Raw genomic sequence first — 17338 nt, 5'->3', positions numbered from 1 at the left:
AGTTCAGAGAATCGGATCTGTTGGATTTAAAAGTGAAAGTAAGAGGCCGGTGAACTGGGAGAAGAATAGGGTAAAATGTGAAGCTCTTGTGTCGTCTTATTATAATGAAAAGGATTAATATTGCCGCTTCCATAGAAATCAGCAAAATCAAAATCATTGTTTTGCTAGTACTTATGTGTATTTAAATGTCTGAAACCTAAAATAAACATTATGTTGTTGAAAACACTCAATGGTTGTGATATATGACAGCACTGGCTCAGCGCCAGCCATCGCGCGAAAGCACATTTGTCACGTTAGCGGCTGCAGTGCAGAGCAGTGCGTAGAAGACAGCAGCTGTTTTCAACGTTTCTATCAAAAACTAATAAATTATAGGGTTTTTTTTAAAATAAAAGCGATTACAAAGGAAATGTTTACTGTTCATGGTTTTTATTTTATTGTATGGAAAAATCCCACTTACAAAACAGACCGCCATTACATTTTTCCTCTCGCGCACCCCCTGGTGGCAGCTCGCGTACCCCTGGGGGTGCGCGTACCACACTTTGGGAATCCCTGCCTTAAAGGAACCGCCTCTTAAAAACGGGTTATTTCAGACAGTGTCAGAATGAAGGTTGAAAATACTCGTTTTTCTACATATATATTTGTTATGTGTGCAAAAATGCTATTAATATTATAAGTGAACCTCAGGGAACATTACAATAATAAAAAACGTCACGTCAAGACCCCTTTAACGTCTGCTCACTATGACGTGTTCTGATCGTTCTGTGAATTTGTTTCTGATCCGCTTACAGTAACATGTCTTCCTAACACTCTCTCTGCTGTCCTTTCTTCACTTTCTCAGGAAATGGGGCTAAACAAAACTCTCAAAACACCTATCCAGGTTTCTGTTTTTCAACACTCTTTCGTCTGCATGATCTGTCCATCTCGCTGTCCTGGTGTGGTTCCCATCCCACAGCACTTGCGTCATCTACTGTTTTGTAAATGTCATTCTTTATAACCTAGAGTGTTTTCCCATCGGTTGTGTATTTTTTTTTGTATTGTTTTTACTGCTACTGTTTCCACTCTGAGACTAGAGCAAATGCACGTTTCTCAGTTGTGTACTCATGTATCCGGCCACTGTAACATTTCTGGTTGAATATTGATTTTACAATTTGTTCACTTCAGTTCTCTTTGCTGTGAAAGCCTGCTAAATGCTTTTATTCTGTCGAGGTCTTTTATGGGAAGAGGGTTTCTACAGATTCAGTGTCATTAATATTGATTTGTATTGTCTTGTGTTCTCGTTATTCTCTCTCATTCTATCTTCTAAAGGTATCAAAGCAGAGGAATGGGGCACATTCCTTCACTGCAAAAACCAGGTAATTACAAAAGTTGGGAGTTCTTGTTTGACACTATAGCCCTATTCGGACTGGACTTGATTTCATGGAGGACGTTAAAGACATTTGTGTTTCACGGGCGTATTTTGTGATTTTAATCCAGTCCGAATCTGCCATGTCTGTGTTTTTCTCACACTACCTCAGTAAAAATCCCAGGGCAAATCACCTACTGTTTTTAGGAGATCTCATCCTGTTCGAATGCGGGTGTCTGTGATTGCCGATATTGTATTTTACTAATATATAACATTAGTCCTTGTGTGTTTTTTGACCTACCTGAACTACTGTTTGTACACCAATCTTTAGCTTGCTTCAATTAAATTAAATTTCAAAAAAGTTTCGTCCAAATAGGGCTTAAAGGGATAGTTCACTTTGAAATTAATTTTTGATATGTTTTAGTTTACCTCAAGGGCATCCAAGATGTAGGTGTCTTTGCTTCCGCAGCAGTTTCAATTTTGATATTTTTAGGTCAAACCGTTCTTGTCTGTCAGTCATATAATGCAGGTCTATGGTCACCACCTCAAAGAGCATGCACAGAGAAGTCCAAATTAAACGTGATTTAATGACTCGTAAATGTAAGTACACATTAGCTATGTTTCCATCCACACGTTTTTATCCGCATTAAGTGATATCGAATGAAAAATGCCTTATGGAAACAATAAAATTCGATTGAATTTCATGAATATCGACTCAATTGAAATACGATCGGTCTCATCGGATTTTATCTTGATTGATATACGGCTTATGCGATAAACGCGGATGGAAACGTTATTATGGTGCGATCCATTTTGCCTAGTAAAACTTTGTTCGCAAATGTTGGCTTGAATGTTGTGCAATTCGGTGAGAAAATGAATGGAAACACCTTAACATGTCTCAAATCAATTCGATATACCAATTTGATCGCAAAACAGCATGTGACGTCATTGCGCACAGGTTTTTATCCGCTTTAAAGCCGTTTGATGGAAACACACTTTCACCAGCTTTATTCGCATGAGGTTTTTCACCGAACTTCAGATAATTCGATTGACAAGTGGATGGAAACATGGCTATTGATGGCATAAGACACGAAACGATCGTTTTTACCTCTTGTTACCACAGCCACGTCCAAGTGATCTGAGGGCGCGGGCGCTTCGGTCTGTGCAAGCGACGTTGTCTGTTGATATATCGAAATCGTCTTCCATTGCGATTTCCTGTATATCTAAATATGTTTAGATCTTCACAGTGAAAGGTAACACTTCCGAAATCTCTGTGTAAACAATGAGTGACGTACACGCGCGAGAGATCACTTCCGGCGCTTTCCGGAAAAGACCGAAGCGCCGGCGCCCTCAGATCACTTGGACGTGGCTGTGTTTACAAGAGGTAAAAACGATATAAATACTGTTCGTTTTCTCACACAAACCGCTCGTTTCGTGTCTTAGGCCATCAATGTGTACTTACATTTACGAGTCATTAAATCATGTTTAATTTGGACTTCTCTGTGCATGCTCTTTGAGGTGGTGACCATAGACCTGCATTATATGACTGACAGACAAGAACGGTTTGACCTAAAATATCAAAATTGAAACTACTGCGGAAACAAAGACAACTACATCTTGGATGCCCTTGAGGTAAGCTAAAACATACCAAAAATTAATTTCAAAGTGAACTATCCCTTTAAGTTTATAAAAAGGGTCATTCAGAACACTTTCAGATCAAGCTTATCACATCGATTCTATAAAGATGCTGTTTTTTTCTTTGCTCAGATTTTCACAGATTTCAATGAAATCCGGAAAGAGATTGAGGATGAAACAGATCGCAATACCGATAATAAGGTGCAGTGGAAGCATGGCACTCATCAGTGTTTCATACAGTTTGACATACACACACACTTGTCGTACCATTTGAAGGCCCGGATTTAAATGATCTCATTTAGTTGTCCTCTTTTTCCTCCTTAGGGCATCAGTCCAGAGCCCATTTACCTGAAGATCTATTCCCCAAACGTGCTCAGTCTGACGTTGGTCGACTTGCCTGGCATCACTAAGGTAACAACAATGACTGTGCATGTTATTTTGCCATGTAATGTAATGCAAACAAACTCATTTGATTTAGGATAGAAAAATAGAAGTATTATATTCTATTTTAGCTCTTAAAAATCAAAGTCTGTGAATTAAACATGTTATTTAAGTACAATTAATTATTTAAAAAATCAACTATATTAGAGCCCAAGATACTGAAATTCTTACGGTAAAAAAAAAAAAAATCTATACAAAAAATCTATAATTATTGAATTGCATAAAGTTGTAATGTATTATTTTCACAAGAATACAGATGCTGTGCACATGATGTCAGTAGGTGATTAAAAAACATGGATGAATGACAAAATAAAAAGTATGATATGCTCGATAGTACTAAAAAGAGTTATCAAAAGCGCAGTATACTGCGAAAGAGAATTTAATTTGGTACTTGACATACTGACCGATCGATGTCAGACTGCCTGTGTATTTCTGTGCGGGCGAGTACTGAATTGTGTTCCTTTTCTAGGCTTATTGCGATTGAACGGTCAAATACACACATTATTATTTTTTAAATGTCCGTCTTGGCAGGAATGTCTTAAGTAAACAAACAGTTTGGGACCTGTGAGTATTTGGGACCTTGTCAGTATTGGAGGTCTTAAAGTGACAGCAACCTAATATACCCGCTCCTGCCAGTGTCTTTAATGTTAATCAAACAACAACAGGAAAACCTAAACTTAAAGTACTGTTTGTATCTATATATTTATGTTGGTATTTATTTGTCCTATTGTCTTTTGTTTCTTTGTGCTTATTTTATTACTGACTGATTACTTGATTACTTAAATAATTTGTACTTATTTAAGACAAGTATTTGTTTTGCTTTTAAGATTTTGGTCATATTACCCACCCTAAGTGATCATGTTATTAAAGCTAAATAGTACACCGTTAGGCTAGCCCAACTAGCTATATAATTGCATTACAATAAATAAAAAAAGATATTATATCAGATTTGTGAAGTCTCAGTAAGGCTGTTCTCAAAATCCCCTTTTCCAAGTATGAAAAAAAATTGTACACTAAATGAATGCACAATCTTCGAAAGTCAAATCCAGTGTCTAGTTCTTACTAATATGAAATGAAATTAAAATCAGCGCTGAAATCACAGAACATAAAGAAAATGCTCTTAAACATTGATGTTCAATATAATAGCAGCACCTTTATTCACCTTAACAATTAATAAAGCAGTGTTAGCAAAAACATATGTGGCACACTTTATAATTTTCCAAAAGCTCCGGTCAGTTTGGATGAAAAACGGCCTGATTGTTATGTCGATACGCTAATGTATCGCCACATGCTATGTGCCGATATGAGCATCGATACAGCTTCTGTAGCAGTTCCACAGAACGTGTGCAGACTAGTGGACTGTGCTTGATTTGAATACAAGAACAGCGAAATTTAAAAATGCAAGATTTATGAAATGAATTAACGTAATACTGTAATGAAGAAGGCCTGTGAGCAATTGCCTGATATCAAGAGATGTAATCCCTAAATCAAAGCTTCACGATTGGGAAATATTCTGCTATGCGCACATGCTCAGTCTCCATGAATAAAAGCACAGGTTTTCTGAAAACGCTGGTACGCTTGAAGTTTAGCGGTCTCCAGTGCGATATTCTGTTCAAAGAAATGTGTAATACTGCAAGTCTGTGTTCATTCATAATGAGGTTTGTGTTATTTTCTGCTGTCAAATCTATGAGCAAAATTTCTGTGATTAAATCCAAATATCTCGACTGTAACGTCTGCGTTTGTGATTCCCGAATAAATGCCCTCGCGCAACCGAAGTTTTGATCATGATCATCTGGACATGTTGAAATAGTAGGTATATTACTAAGTTTCGGCTTTTATTTTATTAGCTTTCATAAGTGTAGAGAGTGTTAATTGATTTGTAGAAGGACTTTATAACTGATAATAGTTGTATAAGTTACCATTGTGACTTTGTTGCTGATACACAGCCCTAATATTTAAGCAATTGTACAGTAAAATTGTGGCAAACACCATTGCGCTCCATCCAGTACTTCACTCTCCAGTCCAGTAGGTGGCAGAAATGCAGCATTCTACTTATTCTGATGTTTTAGTGGTGGTTGGCAAACCAATGGAAAAGTGCATTTCTGCATTAAGGTGCGATTTTTGATGCAAAAAAAAATACATTGTGATGTATGAAGCACAAGTCAGAAGTCACTTTCAAACCACGCAGCTTTGTTTTGGTCAAAGCTGCAAATTTGCATGAAAACCTTGAACCCATTGCAAAATCTTGTTTGGGGAAATCATTCGCCCTCACTCAGAATTCCCAATCTCATGGATTCCTATTGAAATATCTGGATTACGCCCTGTAAAATTGTAAATATGTCTCCGCTTTTAAAGATAAAATAACTGAAATCCATTCGTTCATTCAATCTTTGTCACATCATGATATGCTCTTTTTTGTGTAGGTCCCGGTTGGTGACCAGCCTGAAGATATTGAGACTCAAGTCCAAGAGATGATTGTGTCCTACATCTCCAACCCCAACTCCCTCATCCTGTGTGTATCTCCTGCCAACTCTGACCTCGCCACATCTGATGCCCTTAAACTGGCACGAGAGGTGGACCCAGATGGTGAGCGACATGCAGAGAAGTCCAGATGTCATTATTGCACCATTGAATGGCATTGTGGGAAGGGAATGTACTCATCGTCTGTTGCGCTCAGGTCACAGGACGCTGCTGGTCGTGAGTAAGCTGGATTTGATGGACGCGGGGACAGATGCTCTGGAGGTGCTGCTGGGCCGCGTCATACCAGTCAGACTGGGCATTATTGGTGTGGTTAACAGGTCAGTGGCTTTAAACATTTGTTGAAAATGCAAACAATCATTTTTATTTTCCATAAGGCAGATTTTAATGAGATTAGAAACATAAACGTATCCTATCCTGATTTTAAACTAAAATTTTAAAATCCAAAGCAGCAGACTTATATTTAAAGGTTTAGTTCACCTAAAAATGAAAACTAAGTCATGATTTACCACACGTCCTTTCTTTTTTAACTTCACGTTTGGCCATATAATTGCAGTGAATAGCGACCGGCATCAAAAAGATGCAAAAGTATCACAGAACGGTCCGATGTGACGTGCCGTATGTTCCAAGTATTCTAGGGGTAAATGATAGAGTTTGAAATTGAATGGGTTATTTAACGAATAACCTGATCTTGGCCGTCGGTCTTCTGTTCACGGCTGAGCATTCATGAGACTCTGTTAGCGCCCAGAAAAAGCACACAAGTTGTGAGAAATCAAGATGAATAAAAACGCGACATGAAATGCAATCCTGAATATATCCGTTGTGTTCGTCGTAACAAGAAGCTATCGCGTTCACATCTGTCAACTGTCATTCTGACTGTCATCGGACAAACTGACTTCGGGTCCGGAGATGTTCGACTCAGTGTAGAAAGTACACAGATTCTTTTTTGGGATTTCTTTTTCTGGGCGAGACTAAATTTTCAGTTTGTTTTTCACCAAACCCTATCGTACACCTCCAGAACTCTTGGAATATGCAACACGCGTCACATTCAGGACATTTTTTATAATTTCTCTGTTTGTGGTCCATAAAAGAAAAAAGGGCATACGGCATTTGAACACCAGGGTGAGTAAATGATGACTTAATTTTCATTTTAGAGTGAACTATCCCTTTAAGTCACTCATAATCTTCATAATCTTCCCATATAACCTTTGATTTTTCTCAGTGGAAACTAAAAAAAGTAATTGTTTAGGGCTCTACAGTGCAAACACTTCATTTAAATTGTGAACAAAATGCAGTAAAAATGACTAGGCGACATGACAAGGGATGTACATTTTGAGCAGATTTTCATATTCATAGTCAATTGTCATTCAAATTAACAGTCGATTAATCTGTAATGTTTATGTTGCAAAATGAATGTGGAGAATTCCAAATATCATGTACTTGTTGCCTTCATTTAAAAATTGAAATATGTTTAAGAAATACGAGCATTGTTTTTTTTTTTTATTAAAGCTATTTAATATGAATTTCATTTGCTATTAAATTATTACTGTTAATAATAATGTGTATATAAAATGCAGATACACTTACACTACCATTCAAAAGTTTGGGGTCTGTAAGATTTCTTAAAGTTTTTGAAAGAAATCTCTTCTGCTCACCAAGGCTGCATTTATTTGATCAAAAATCCGGTAAAAACAGCAATATTGTGAAATATTACTCCAGTCTTCAGTGTCACATGATCCTTCAGAAATCATTCTAATATGCTGATTTCGGTGCAACATAAAGTTGGTTTCGGTTGCACTTTATTTTCAAAGAACTGGTAATATAAGGTACCTACATGGGTTAAGTAGGTTAAGGTTATGTTTAGAGATGGGTTCAAGGTTAGTACCTAGTTATTACCCAGTTATTATAATTACTATAATAAGTACATTATGAAAACCGTGATACATTTTTTTTTTTTCAGGATTCTTTGATGAATAGAAAATTCAAAGGCACAGTAATTATTCAAATGTAACTTTGACAGTAATTAAAATGTTACTTTACTGTGACTTCTGGTCAATTGAATGTGTCCTTGCTGAATAGAAGTATTCATCAAAAACTTACTGACCCCAAACTTGAGAATAATTGTAAAATCTAAATTTTTGACTGTGCCCCTACAAATTTCACCTCAGTGGCTTCCAAACAAAAATCATAGAGCCCTGTAGCTCTTTTAGCAGCACAAGTGGTCATTTCACCTTGAAACTGCACCAATTTGGACCTGCAGCGATGTATTTCACACATTTAGCAAAAATGCACTCTGTTTTTTCTCATGAGACCAAGGAGATCATTACAGCTCATTTACATATGAAGTCCTAAAGGCACAGCAGCAAACACAGCCTGTTTAAGCGTGAGGGTTAGAGAGAGGGTGAAAGAATGACCATGTAAAAGAACTTCACAACATGCACAGGAAATCCTGAATGACACTAAGAGGGCTTCAGGGAAAGAATAAAGTGTAGCACACGGCCCTTTCGACTTCTTTTACTGCGGTAGAAACTTAATCAACCGTGTGAAAAAGCATTGCGACATTTTAACAGTGTCATTTTCTTACATTTCGAGTTCCTCTATCATTACCCCTAAGGAGCAGTGACTGTAATATTCCCTACGCTGTTATCCTCTCCTGCCCTGCCTTTTTAAGCACAAGCACCCAAGGGTACCACGTCTACCCGCTATCAGCTAACAGAGCCGCGCCGGAGATAAATCATTGGTTCATTCAGCTTTGGCTGTAGCATGTCCTTTACGAATACAGGGAGACAATTTAGTTGGGGGAGAAGAACTGCAGTGACACTTTTCATTTCTCGACTCTCGTTAACTTAATCGGAAACAGCTGCAGGCCAACGTCTCTTCAATATTAACCGACACTCGCTTTGAGGATTCAAACAACGAGCAGTCAAACAGGAAAGCACTTGAAGATTTCCTGGGAGAGCATTTATGGAGAGCGAGCACTGGCAACAAATAACAAAGACGTGTTCAGTGCAATATATTGATCAGTCATTTACTTTTTATCAGTAGACCTCAATACTTAAAGTCAGAGATTTAAACCAATCCTTAATCTTTAATATTGCATGTAAGTATGCATCTAGTCCAATGCCATTTGGCCTACAGACTTGAATGATTCTTCAAATCATGTGTTATGGAAGAGAATTCTGACTTCCAACTGCTGGATGATAAAACAGGCAGAACTTAGACTTGAAGGAAGAACCCGAGCCATAACAAAATAGCATAAAGACTTGAACCAGTAACCAAATACTCCAAACCTGCCCTAGTAATCACATCAAAATTCGCTAGCAACCATCTTCAGTGCCACAGAAGTGTGGCAAATTAGGTTTTGCCCATGAAAGCACTATTTACATTTACTTTAGAAAATGCAAAAATGTTGCTTTCATTCCAAGTTATCTCGTGCACAGTACAACCAAAGTTACAGCTTCTTCTTTTCCAGTAGTAGTGGGCAGTATACTAACAATTTTCAGCTCACCTCTGTCCTGTAAAAATGCACTGCAGATTGTTTTAGAAATTCACTATGACCAAAAGGAAAGAGCTGTACACTTTCATTTGTCAAAGAACAATACATGCCTAATGATGCCAACAATCTCTATATTTAAAGTCAACATGAAATCCAAAGTAACTCTGTAAATAGTAGATTTACTGTCCAAATGAGCCTTCAAAATGTGATTTGACTTGCTCTTTCTCTAAATTGACCTCTTTTTTGACCTCTCCAACCACCCTTTTCATATACACTGCCATTCAAACCTTTGGGGTCAGTAATTTTTTTTTTTTTTAAAGAAATTAATACATTTATTTAGTTAAATTGATCAACAATGAAAGTAAAGACGTGTATAATGTTACAAAACATTTCTATTTCAAAGAAATGCTGTTCTGAACTTTCATCAAAGTATCCTGAAAAAAGTGTGTCACGGTTTTCACAAAAATATTTCATAACATTGATAATAATATTTCTTGAGCACCAAATCATCATATTAGAATGAATATGAGGAATACATCATATTTTAAAATACACTAAAATGTAATAAAATTTCATTTTGACCTAATTTTCAATCAAATCAAATAAAGGTGTGAATTTTCACTTGCCTTACAATTTGATTTGATTAAGATTCAGAGGGTAACATTTGGATTATAAAACGTTTCTTGATACACCACGATGCATCTTTTTCTCCAATTCTTTTATTAATAATAATTACTATATTACTAATCACAATACAGTTATTAAAAAGAAGAACAAAGATGCAAATAACAACCAGTAGAACACATACAGTATAAGAAACAGATGAAAAGAACAGTGCTTTTTTTTTCAGTTTACATCCATTTAACATTTAACAGGACCCCTTGTTATGCTTTTTCAACTTTAGTTAGTGTGTAATGTTGCTGTTTGAGCATAAAAAAGATCTGCAAGGTTACAAAGCTCAAAGTCCACTCCAAAGAGAGATATTTTATTGATCAGAATCCACTTTTCAAGAACTACAATGAAAGACTTGTTTGGACTGCAATGCGATTTTTAGTGATCTTATGAAATCACAATGTTTCTCATTTAAATAATCCCCGCCCACGGAAAAGGCAAAAAAGCGGCCGAGGCCTGTTAGAGCTGTGTTATCGCTGTCAAAGAGATGCTGTTTTTTCCACAACATTCCATTTGTTTGACCTTAAAGGGGTTAAAACTTAATTCCTGAACATTAAAACCCCAACGTTTATCTCTCCGCTGCACATTTTATGGGGAACAGCTTGTTTTCTGTTGCTTTTGTTAGCTCTCGCTTTTGTAAGTCTGTTCACCAATGTTAAACATGGTTTTGTGATCGATTACTGCTTGTAATTACCTTAGTTTTCCGACAAATATCACGATTAATTGGTGGATAACATTGTATCTATAATGTATAAGGAAATTACAAAAAACATACCACTCTGAAACGTCCGGTGAAATCCGTGCTTTCAAAGTCCTCTTGTTCGTTAACATTGTCAGGGTCTGAATCAGGCTTGAATTGGTTTGAAATTGATGCCATCCGCAATATTTACTCTGGACATTTTCCGGAAACAAAGCGCTGCCAATCACAACACACTGGGCCAGCTAACCAATCACAGCACATTTTGTATTTCGGAAGGAGGGGCTTCATCTAAATCGGCATGTTCGGCCAGACTGGGGAGAGAGGAGCTGTAATAATGTAAAATATGGGGAAAAATAATGCGTTTTTGAACAATCAAGCATGGAAACATATTCTAGTACTGTACACCCCAAAAACAAAATCAAGACTTCGTAAAAGGGCATAATAGGACCCCTTTAACAGCATTCAAGTAATACATATTACAAAAATTAAATTATGATTATTATCAAATGTAAAAATGTCTTAAGTGTATTAATTGCAAATAAATAGATTATTATTAAAGCTACGCAAGTTCTTCAGTCAAGAGCAGTCAAAAGAATTCCCTGTTTTCTTTTGTTGAATGATTAAAACACTAATGACACTGACAGAAGCAGGTTTGTTATATAAAGACCTAATGCACGGATCCAACATAATGTTACACATAATAAGATATAATATAATAAGTAGTAGTATAATAAGATTAGCCTACTTTATTTACAATAAAACAGTACATTGATATGTAAATAGGTCTATTTAATTGCATAAAAAAAGATTATTTTGTTTTATGCATCAATGCAGAATCTTTCTCATTAGCATAAAATGATATTTATGAAAAAAAAAATATTTATGTTCCATAGCTCTAAAATAAATGCAGCCTCGGTGAGCATAAGAAACTTGTGACAAAACCAAAGGCAGCTGCTGTGCTACCCAGTCAATCATTTCACAGTCATTTATTTTAACAGAAGGTTCCTCCTCCTTTTTTCCTCCTAAAAAACATCATGTTTAATGATATAGAACAAATCCAAAAAAGTTGTAGAGACAACCAAGTAAATAGAAGTTGTTTTTATGTTTTCACCCTACAGCTGAATCTCACATAGAGGATTGTGGAAGTCATAAACAGCAGTTGAAACATACAGTACCTGTCAAAAGTTTCTTATGTGTCTTATCCTCACCCAAGGCTGCATTTATTTAATCAAAAATACAGTAAAAACAGTAATATTGCAAACTATTATTACAATTTAAAATAACTGTTTTCTATTTGAATATATTTTAAAATGTAATTTATCCCTGTGATCAAAGCTGAATGTTCAGCATCATTACTCCAGTCTTCAGTGTCACATGATCCTTCAGAAATCATTTATTATTATCAATGATGAAAACAGTTGTGCTGCTTAATATTTTTGTGGAAATTGTGATACTTTTTTTCAGGATTCTTTGACAAATAGAAAGTTTAATGAACAGCATTTATTTGCATTTATGAATTAGAAATCTTTTATAACATAAATGTCAACTGTCAATTTAATGCATCCTTGATTTAAAAAAAAGGTTTTCTCTCTCCCTCTTTTTTTTTTAATCTGAGCACAAATGTTTGAATGGTATCATTGTTTCCACAAAAAAAATGTTAAGCCTCTAAAACTATTTTCAACACTAATAATAATCAGAAATGTTTCTTGAGCAGCAGATCATCATATTAGAATGATTTCTGAAGGATCATGTGACACTGAAGACTGGAGTAATGATGCTGAAAATTCGGCTTTGATCACATGAATAAATTACATTTTACAATTTATAAAAATGGAAATGTATTTTTAATTGTAATATTTCACAATATCACTGTTTTTACTGTGTATTTTTGAGTAAATAAATGCAGCCTTAGTGAGCATAAGACACTTTATTTTAATGTGACGTAGTTACGCTACACTTCACTACTAAATGTACTTACTATAGTAATAACAGTAAATTATGAATAACTAACCCTAACCATAACTCTATAGTAAGTACATGTCGTTAATTAATATTACTTATTTGAGTAAGTACAATGTAACTACGTCACCTTAAAATAAAGTGTAACCAAAAATTGCAATGTTTCCAAACTTTTGACAGATAGTGTATATTCTGCCTAAAACCTTCTAGATGAAAGCATGTTGTTGAGAGTGAGTTCAGATCCGCCTTGGTGCCTTCCTACTCCTGTTTAAAAATTTTGCAGCCTTTGATCCACTATTCAATCCTATAATTTTTTTTTTTACTTCACCAGGAGCCAGCATGACTTGAACACCCAAAAGTGTCTCACTGACTCCAGCAAAGACGAGCAGGCGTTTCTTCAGCGCCATTACCCGTCATTAGCCTCCCGCTGCGGCTCTCGCTACCTGGCTCGCACCCTGAGCCGACTGCTAATGCATCACATCAGAGACTGCCTCCCCGAGCTCAAGACACGAGTCACCGTGCTCGCCTCCCAGTACCAGTCCCGACTCAACAGCTACGGGCAGCCTGTGGAAGACCACAGCGCCACCTTGCTGCAGATCGTCACCAAGTTCGCCACCGACTACTGCAGCACCATCGAAGGCACTGCCAGGCACATCCAGACCTCTGAATTGTGAGTACATGAGCCAGAACATACAAGTTCATTTAAAGTCACCATGTAATCAAAATGGACAATTCAAAAAAAAAATGTTTTTTAATTCATATGCCCTCAATTGATTGATTGATTGATTGTTTGCAGCCAGGATGGAAAAAAGGTGAAAATTCTTCTCAAAGTGCTTCTCTCAATTTATTTCCTAGAAAACTAAAACCAAACAACGTAGGAAATAGGTTCTTCAAAAAAGAATCATTGTATATCTATACCGGGAACCAAGTTTTAAAGTCAGCATGAAATAAAAATATATTTTCTAAAATCTTGTTATAGACCTTATTGCAAAAGATTCATCCATGTATAATAATTCATTACATTTATCTAGCGCTTTTCTCGGCACTCAAAGCGCTTTACATAGAGGGGAGGGGGGGGGGGGGGGGGGATCTCCTCAACCACCATATATTTACATTTACATTTATTCATTTAACAGACGCTTTTATCCAAAGCGACATCCAAATGAGAAAAATAGAAGCAGTGAAATTAACAGCAGGACAACAATATGCAAGTGCTATGACCCCTCTGTTTCATCTAACGCAGTCCATGTAAATAATATATATATTTTTTTATAAATAAAAAAAATAGAATAGAAGAGAAAGTGTTAGTGTTACTGGATCAAGTGCTGCCGAAAAAGATGCGTCTTCAGCTGTTTCTTGAAAGTGGCTTTGGTGGTTTCTTAGTTGAGTTAGGCAGATCATTCCACCAGCAGGGAACAGTCATGGTAAATGTCCGAGAAAGAGATTTTGTGCCTCTTTGAGATGGTACCACAAGACGACATTCGCTTGCAGAGCGCAAGTTTCTGGATGGCACATAAGTCTGAAGTAATGAGTTTAGGTAAAAGGGAGCAGTGCCAGTGGTTGTTCTGTAGGCAAACGTCAGTGACTTGAATTTAATGCGAGCGGCAACTGGCAACCAGTGGACTTTTGTGAGGAGCGGAGTGACGTGTGCTCTCTTTGGCTCATTAAAGACCACTCTGGCTGCAGCATTCTGGATCAGTTGCAGAGGTTCGACAGAGCAAGCTGGAAGACCAGCCAGGAGAGCATTACAACAGTCTAGTCTGGATAGAACAAGCGCTTGAACAAGGAGTTGTTTAGCATGCTCTGTTAGGAAGGGCCTTATCCTCTTAATGTTGTGCAAGGCAAATCTACACGACCGGGCAGTTCTAGCAATGTGGTCTGTGAAGTTCAATTAATCATCAATTACAACCCCAAGATTCCTGGCTGACCTTGATGGAGTTATGGATGATGAGCCTAGCTGAATGGAGAAGTTGGGACGAAGTGTTGGGTTGGCTGGGACCACAAGTAGCTCTGTCTTCGCAAGGTTTAGTTGAAGGTGGTGGTCCTTCATCCAGCCAGAAATGTCTGTCAGGCAGGCTGAGATACGAGCAGGTTCGTGGGATCGTCAGGCTGGAATGAGAGGTAGAGTTGTGTGTCATCAGTGTAGCAGTGATAGGAAAAGCCATGTTTCTGAATCACAGATCCTAGTGATGTCATGTAGATGGAGAAGAGAAGTGGTCCAAGCACTGAGCCCTGAGGCACCCCAGTAGCTAGATGTTGGGTCTTAGACACCACACCCCTCCACGACACCCTAAAGGACATACCTGAGAGGTTAGACTTGAACCATTGGAGTTCGGTTCCCGAGATGCCCTTCATCTCTAGGATTGACAGGAGGATCTGGTGGTTAACTGTGTCAAAGGCAGCAGACAGATCCAGCAGGATATATGTTAATGTTTCCTTCTTTCTGTGCTTTGTTTACAATCGTGTCGTTTTTGGTCTGAATTTGAAAAGGCCTGTTTTTTAAAGCCCCAATTAAAAGTAAGCATTGGCCATTTATTTGTAACTTCAATACAACGGTAGACACAAAGAAATTGCACAAAGCCAGCCAATTAGGTTTGAGCTTGTGATCTGAGAAAGCTCTTGCCTTTTTTTTTAGCACAAAAATCCTAACTGTGATCTGTGGAGCCACTTACTACAGGCTGCCATCTTGCACCAAGTTATCAAGTTTGACATATTGTCATTACCAGGGCTACATTCCTGCTGAATCCTTCTTTCGGTGACTTCAGCAACGTCTCAGTCTGTCATTTTCGCACTGAAACTCATGACAGATATCAAGCACACCATGTTTACTTTGTCTGCTTGGCTGAATTTGACAGGCAGATAATCCTCAAGTCTGCCCAACTCCTTATTTACACCCTGTTCACTGTTGGATGAAATGCTGTTCATCTCTCATATCTGGCTAAGTCCACACCAGCTATCGATTAATTAAGTGCCTCGTATTGATGTTTTCTGTATGACTCCAGGCCTGTGTGAATGTGCCAACAAGGCTGTGATGTCCAAAAGTGCTGCATGATTTTACATTTTCATGGATTGACTTGACTGACTGTGTGAGCATTTGTTCATTGTAGGTGTGGAGGAGCTCGGATCTGTTATATATTCCACGAGACATTTGGAAGAACCCTGCAGTCAATTGACCCACTGGGAGGACTCACTGAGCTAGATATTCTCACAGCTATTCGAAACGCCACGGTATAATATTTACATGTTTATGCATGCATGTGTGTGTAAATAGATAAGCATATACAGTACTTTGCTCACTTTCTTAAAAATAAAGTGTGTAATTTCTACACTATGAGCGTCACCAAACCGAATTGCCCAAATGAGGACAGTTATTTTTCAAACAGACACAATGTTATGGTTTAAAGCGTCATATTCATGTCATTGACATGAAGAGTTTTAGGAACCGCAAATAAATGCTGGTTCGGATAGCTTTTTCAAGGTTCCCACAGTCACGGAAAACCTAGAATTGTAAAAGTGTGAATTCCAAGCCTCCAAACGTTAAATAAATCTTAAAAATGAATAAAATAATTTCTTAATAAATAATATATTTAAAATTAATTGAAAAGTCTTTGAAAAATCTATAGTGTTATTCACTACTATTTAAAAGTTTGGGTTTTTTGAAAGAAGTCTCTTATGCTCGACTGCATTTATTTAATCAAGAATACAGTAAAACCGTATTATTGTAAAATATTATTGCAATTTAAATTAAATGTTTTCTATTTGAAATTTATTTTAAAATGGAATTTATTTCTGTGATGCAAAGCTGAATTTTCAGCATCATTACATTTCTGATTATCAGTAAATATTTTTTACCAGCCATGAAAAATCTTTTTGTTGTTTGATTAACATTAAAAACACAGCAGCAGGAATATTAGGCTGCTGTCACTTTAAGAGCTAATGCACGGATCCAATATACTGATGCACATGTGTTTTCTTTCTCAACTGTTTAAGTTCACTTAAGATATAAATGAATACTTCCCTAGACGGGCTTTTGACATAACTTTGTTTGAATGTGTCTGTTCAAGCTTAGTACGTGAAAGAGGGCTCAATTCAGTATGCACGTGCTGTCTGAGACGAATTTCTGGGCTCACGCTTCGGTAACGAGTAACGAATTGAGTTCCCTTTTGCTTCTTCTTGCGCTTGAATATTTGAATTGACGAATTGGCGCGTCAACTGTCCCGAGTGTCATTCTCGTTTGTTCACATTAATATTATTCTCACAACATTGCATTGTTAGAATTCATAAAAATGTTACCGGCCAATTGGTGATAGAAACTGTTTAATATACTCGCCAACGCGGATTTTTACACGCATTTGGCGCTTGGCAAGTGTTATTTTAGGCCGTGTTATCAATGTTCAAAACAGTTTTTGCTGCTTAATATTTTTTTCAAAAAAAGTGTGATACACTAGCATTTAGAAGTTTGGGGTAAGTAAGAGTAAAACAATTTATATTGATTGAATTAATAATGAATTAATACATTCATTCATTATACTTGTTGATAAGGATGCATAAAATTGATCAAATGTGACATTAAAGACATTTCTTGTAATGTTTTGAATTTTCTATTCATGCGGTT

General features: G+C 36.9%; 1 protein-coding gene across 3 annotated transcripts in view; it reads left to right on the top strand.

The window, feature by feature from the left end:
- Positions 1 to 17338, top strand: part of si:dkey-32e23.4 (dynamin-1-like protein) — a 32896-nt gene that overhangs the window by 3018 nt on the left and 12540 nt on the right. For 2 of the 3 annotated variants that reach the window (XM_056246866.1, XM_056246864.1), the window contains exons 4-11: positions 839 to 877; positions 1306 to 1352; positions 3110 to 3178; positions 3302 to 3388; positions 5842 to 6004; positions 6096 to 6216; positions 13055 to 13393; positions 15831 to 15951. In XM_056246866.1, the coding sequence (XP_056102841.1) occupies positions 839 to 877; positions 1306 to 1352; positions 3110 to 3178; positions 3302 to 3388; positions 5842 to 6004; positions 6096 to 6216; positions 13055 to 13393; positions 15831 to 15951 (986 nt within the window). The remainder of the gene's footprint in view (positions 1 to 838; positions 878 to 1305; positions 1353 to 3109; positions 3179 to 3301; positions 3389 to 5841; positions 6005 to 6095; positions 6217 to 13054; positions 13394 to 15830; positions 15952 to 17338) is intronic. The other variant, XM_056246865.1, reaches the window with a different exon arrangement.

This window comes from Rhinichthys klamathensis, unplaced genomic scaffold (assembly GCF_029890125.1).
Source record: "Rhinichthys klamathensis goyatoka isolate OS25496 unplaced genomic scaffold, OSU_Roscu_1.1 h1tg000040l_1, whole genome shotgun sequence".
In the NCBI taxonomy this organism is placed as follows: Eukaryota; Metazoa; Chordata; class Actinopteri; order Cypriniformes; family Leuciscidae; genus Rhinichthys; species Rhinichthys klamathensis.
This window is presented reverse-complemented; position numbering and strand designations above follow the sequence as displayed.